Raw genomic sequence first — 5,514 nt, forward strand, 5'->3', positions numbered from 1 at the left:
TCTCAAAAGAGCTTTAGGGAAAGGAGAGAAGAGTACCTCCAGGAGGAGAATCATTGGCTTCCTCCCTTCCCCCTGCTCTGGGGGGTGAAAATGACAGATGAGAGCTGAAAAACCCTCTGAAACTGAGGAACAAAAGACCTACTTGGGTGCTAAATCTTGTCTACAAAGATGTTCTTGGTTGCCCCTTCCAGCTGCTTGTTGTCTGCAGTGAAGCAGCTCAATCATCCTGAGCAACTCACTATGATAGGTTGTCACACTGAGTCTTTAAGCAAATACATTTGAATCATGGGATGGGTTGGGTTGGGAGGGACCTTCAAGATCACCTAGATCCACTCCCTGCACGGGCAGGGACACCTCCCACCAGCCCAGGCTGCTCCAAGCCCCATCCAACCTGCCCTTCAACACTGCCAGGGATGGGGCTTCCAAAACTTCACAACCTGTTCCAGGGTCTCACCACCTTCACAGTGAAGAATTTCCTCTTCATGTCCCACCTCAATCTCCCTCTTACAGTTTCAAGCCATTCCCCTCACCCCATCACTCCAAAGTCCCTCACCAGCTTCTCTGGAGTCCCCTCTTTGTAAAACTTGATGCTCTCGTCACATGTCTGAGTCCTTGAAGCTCCTTTTGGTGATGGTGTCCAGCTTCTCACCACTCAGCTCTCAACAGAATGGAGTTGAAAGTGGCTTGACCCTCCAGGAGAGCGAAGCCTTGGTGTGTTTGACCAAAGGGAGGGGTTTGAGGTCCCACATCTTTGGCAAAGCTCCTTCTGAATCACAAGGTGGGGCACAGAGTTTGGTTTCCAAAAGTTAACCCAAACATTCCTCATTCCCCTCCTTTGATCCCAGGTCTCTGCTGTGGTTGGTAAACTCTTGAAGGATCATCTACATAGATCATCTGGAACCTGATCCACTGGAGACCCTTTCCCCTGTTGGGGAAGGGAAGGGGAGCAAACTGGGAAGGGTTGGGTTACATGCTGGAGTGCTGGGAGGTATTTGGAGGTGGCCCAGTTGGTCAACAGCTGCAGGCCTCTGCTCTCATGGGAATGGTCCACCTGCTGGAGAGCTTGGGAGGGCAACCAGAGGGAGCTGGAGAGGCTGGAAGGTGGGGCCATGCCTTGACCTCATGGAGATCAGCCAGGCCAAGGTCCTGGCCCTGGGTCAGGACACAAATCCAGGCTGGGGGAGGGTGGATGGAGAACAGCCCTAAAGAGAAGGGCCTGGGGGGATGGTGGGTAAGAAGCTCAAGAGGAACCAAGCCAGGAACCCCTGTGTCCTGGGCAGCATGAAAAGAAGCATGGGCAGCAGGGCCAGGGAGGGGACTGTCCCCTCTGCTCTGCTCTGGTGGGACCCTCCTGGGGAACTGGGGCCAGGTCTGGAGCCCCCAGCACCAGAAAGACACGGAGCTGGTGGAGTGAGGAGGCCACGGAGATGATCCGAGGGCTGGAGCAGCTCTGAGAGAGTTGGGGTGTTCAGCCTGGAGAGGAGAAGGATCTGAGGAGACCTTGGAGCACCTTTGAGTGCCTGAAGGGGCTCCAGGAAAGCTGGGGAGGGGCTTGGGACAAGGGCAGGGAGGGATGGGATGAGGGGAATGGATTAAAACTAGAAGAGGGAGATTGAGGTGGGACATGAGGAGGAAATTCCTCACTATGAGGGTGGTGAGACCTTGGAACAGGGTGTGAAGTTCTGGAAGCCCCATCCCTGGCAGTGTTGAAGGGCAGTTTGGATGGGGCTTGGAGCAACCTGGGCTGGTGGTTGGTGTTGGATCTAGGGGGATTTGATCTAGGTGATCTTGAAGGTCCCTCCCAACCCAACCATGCTGGGATTCTGTGTATCTTCAAGGAAGAAGGTTCTCGTCTAGAAGCCGGATTCCCATTATTTCCACCCTGAGCACTTCCTGGTGATTTTGGAAACGAGAAGAGAATCTTTCCCTTTAAAAGAACAAAAAGAGCTTCTCAACAGGTGTTTCTCCCTGGGGGAGCTTGGGCTTTGCAGGCCCTCCTAGACATGGAGAGCTCCAGTTATGGAGGCTGATGCCTGCTGGGAGGAGCACCAGGCTTTGCAGAGGCCCAGCTGGGCTCTGGTGTCACCACAAAGGCATTTGCTGGGAGGAAATGCTTTCCATGCCCCTAATTTTAGAACCCTGGCTCAGCTCTGGGACTTGTCTCCTCCTCGTTAGTCTCACAACTGGGGCAGATGTAACTTTTCTAACCAGCAGGACTTGGAAGCCTCTTCTCTCTCCCCTGTCAGAGGACACGGTTGGTGTCTACAAGCCAGACTCCATTTTTGAGCCCATGAATCATGTTTCCAGCCACTTGGGGGTATGTGTGTGGGGTGTTGGGTTTTTATTTTTAAACCTTTCTCACTCACTTTGGTTCCTTTGTCAGTGACAGAAACCCTGTTGCTCACATCAGCTGCCTTGTCATGGGGTGGGGTGGAACTTCTCAGTGGTGAGACCTGGCCAAGGGCGTTCACCTCCAACCTCTCACCTTGCAAGACACCTTCAAGAATCCTTCAGACTCTGCAGCTGCCTCAGAATCATCTCCATCTGCTCATGTTGCTGGGCATGTAGCCCAGGACGTGGCAGGGGGGTGTTCCTGGCTTGGTTCCTCTGGAGCTTCTCTACCCACCTCTGCCCCCAGGTCCTTCTCCTCAAGGCTGTTCTCCATCCAACCTCCCCCAGCCTGGATCTGTGCCCCAGCCCAGGACCTTGGCCGGGCTGATCTCCGTGAGGTTTGGGCAAGGCCCCACCTCTCCAGCCTGTTCAGCTCCCTCTGGATGTCCCCCTGCCCTCCAGCCCATCCACCCCCACAGCTTGGTGTCCTCAGCAGGTTCCCCAAATGTTTGCCCTGAACCCATAACACTGTTGAGCTGCAATTCTGAGCTCTTGGGCTAGGCTGAGCTGGGTCTTGGTTGCCCTTCTTCTTGTGTGTTAAGTTGGAGAGCTGGAGGATCACAAAACCACTGAAGTTTTTTGCTGATCAGCAGGAGCTTAAACCTATTCAATCGCAACCCCTTCTTGAAGACCCTAAGTTTGGTTCCTCTGGTTCCTCTGACTTCAGGGCCCCCTGGTTCAGAAAATCCCTTTGCTGGCAGGACCTTTTGGTGATGAAAACAGGATGTTGTTTATTCTGAGGAGCCCTGGGTTGTGTCTGCTGGACTTCATTGCCTTGGTGACTGTGCACTTGGCCAGAGGAGCTGCAAGGGCTGCCAAGGTGCCCTCAGCTGATGAAGTTGTTTCTTCTCTCTCTTGTGCCTCCAGATGGGTCTTACTCCCTAGATTTCCTTGAAGAGGAGAAAAAGGTTGTCGTTTTGGCCTTTAGTGAAAGGTGGAAGCTTTGGAGACCTTCTTGCAGCCTTTCAGGACAAGAAGGGGGGTGACAGGGGTGATGGAGGGAGATCTCGAACATATAGTGACAGGAGCAGGGATGACAGTTTTGAACAGAAAGAGGGTGGATTTAGTTTGGAAACGTTTCGTCATGAGGCTGGTGAGACCCTGGAGCAGAGAAGCTGTGGCTGCCCCATCCCTGGAGGTGTCCAAGGGCAGGTTGGATGGGGCTTGGAGCAACCTGGGCTGGTGGGAGGTGTCCCTGCCCATGCAGGGGTTGGATCTAGAGGGTCTTGACGGTCCCTTCCAAACCAAGTAATTCCATGATTCTATGACAATTAAATTGGAGTGCTCTAATTAAGGTGTCTGCCTCCCTGGAGGTGCCCAAGGGCAGGTTGGAGGGTCTTGCAGTGCCCTGGTCCAGTGGGAGGTATCCCAGGGGGTGGGATGTGGATGATCAGGTCCCTCCCACCACTGCAGCCAATTAGCAATGAACCTGTCACGCGGTTCATTTGCCACCCGGGGGCTGGACACAGAGGTGGGACCCCTGCCCGGGACCCCTGAGAGGGCTGGGCTGGGAGGCTGGGGGGAGGCAGCTGGTGGGCTGGGCCTGGCACCAGGTGAGGGGACTGGGGGGTCCCTGTCCCAGGGGTCCCAGCCTGCGGGGCGGGCTGGGCTGGGCTGGCAGCATTTGGGTGAGGGGCCTTGGAAGGAGCTGGGCCTGGCCCAGGGGGAGTCTGGGCCGGCCCAGGGGGAGTCTGGGCTTTCCCAGGGGTCTTGGGGGAGCTCTTGTGGCCCTTTCCAGGAGTCTTGAGGCTCTGGCCCTTCACAGAATCCCAGAATCCCAGGGGTTGGAAGGGACCTGGAAAGCTCCCCCAGCCCAGCCCCCCTGCCAGAGCAGGGGCACCCAGAGCACATCACACAGGAACGTGGCCAGGGGGGTTGGAATGTCTCCAGAGAAGGAGACTCCACAGCCTCTCTGGGCAGCCTGGCCCAGGGCTCTGTCACTCTCACAGCAAACAAGTTCTTCCTGAGATTCACATGGAACCTCCTGGGCTCCAGTTTGCACCCACTGCCCCTTGTCCTGTCACTGGACATCACTGCACAAAGTCTGGCTCTGTCCTCCTGACACTGCCCTGAACAGATTTGTGCCCATGGATGAGGTGGCCCCTCAGTCTCCTCTTCTCCAAGCCCAACAGACCCAGCTCCCTCAGCCTTTCCTCAGCAGGGAGATGTTCCTGGGGGGTCCTCTGTGGCCCTTCCTCCTGTGGGCCTTGAGGGGCCTCTGGCCCTTCTTGGGGGTCTTGGCGGGGCCTCTGGCCCTGAGCTGTGGGATGAGGAGCTGCTGGAGGAGCCCTCAGAGGTGTCTGGGTGTTGGGGGTGTCCTGGTGTCTCTGTGTCACCTCAGGTGGGTGGAGACACCACCTTGTTGGGCTCCTTTGTGGCAGGGAAAGGTGAGAGGGTGGGCAGCCTGACCTGCTGTGATGAGGGACTTGTTCTCCTGGAAACAAGTGGTGCAGAGGGTGTTTAAAATGTCAGGTGAGGACACTTGGCCTGATCTCTCGACTCAAAGTTGTGTATGTCTTGTTTCCACGCTGAGGAGCACCTGGTGACTCCTGGGGACCTGGAACGGCTCACTTGGTGCTCAGGTGGAGAGAGGAGCAGTGATTGGGGTGGGTTGGCACCTGGTAGGTCACAAAAACACTGCATGTCAGGTGCTGCTTGTCCAGAGAGACTTGGAACCCTCTGGAGGCCCCACAGACTGACTTTGATTAGCATGGAGAGTCAACAGCTGTGTCAGGCTGGAGGGGACAAGCCTTTAAAGGCCCAGTATTGGAGCGGGATGGAGGAAGAAGCTGGCTGGTCTCCCAGGCCAGGTTGGCAAGAAGTTCCCACCAGCCTGAGGGCACTTATTGCAGAAGTATTTCATGGTTGGTTGGGCAGGCTGGTGCTTTCAAAGCCCCTCTGGCGGCAGGACCAGGAAGCTTCCAGCTCCTTCCCCAAAAATAGGATGCTGGCTTGGATGACTGGTCTCAGAAGCTGAACCTTGGGAGGGTGTGGGAATGAGGTCAAGCCAACATGGTCATTTGTCAGTGCTCAAACCAAAAGCAGGGTCATTTCCCGGCTTCCTTGGCAGCTTCTTGGGGTTTCCAGGGGAACAAAGAACTCCTGGATGCTTCAGGAGGGAAA

General features: G+C 55.7%; 2 protein-coding genes across 2 annotated transcripts in view; one reads left to right on the plus strand and one right to left on the minus strand.

Moving 5' to 3' along the window:
* RAB17 (RAB17, member RAS oncogene family) overlaps positions 1-1,111 on the minus strand; it is a 13,892-nt gene extending 12,781 nt beyond the window's left edge. Inside the window, exon 1 of the mRNA XM_010005453.1 lies at positions 971-1,111. Within this exon, the coding sequence (XP_010003755.1) occupies positions 971-1,111 (141 nt within the window). The remainder of the gene's footprint in view (positions 1-970) is intronic.
* An 11-nt stretch (positions 1,112-1,122) lies between these two features.
* The window catches only part of LRRFIP1 (leucine rich repeat (in FLII) interacting protein 1), a 28,666-nt gene continuing 24,274 nt past the window's right edge, over positions 1,123-5,514 (plus strand). The window contains exons 1-2 of the mRNA XM_010005454.1: positions 1,123-1,156; positions 2,247-2,317. Coding sequence (XP_010003756.1) covers positions 1,123-1,156; positions 2,247-2,317 — 105 coding nt within the window. The remainder of the gene's footprint in view (positions 1,157-2,246; positions 2,318-5,514) is intronic.

This window comes from Chaetura pelagica, unplaced genomic scaffold (assembly GCF_000747805.2).
Source record: "Chaetura pelagica isolate M959 unplaced genomic scaffold, ChaPel_1.0 scaffold329, whole genome shotgun sequence".
NCBI classification, from domain to species: Eukaryota; Metazoa; Chordata; class Aves; order Apodiformes; family Apodidae; genus Chaetura; species Chaetura pelagica.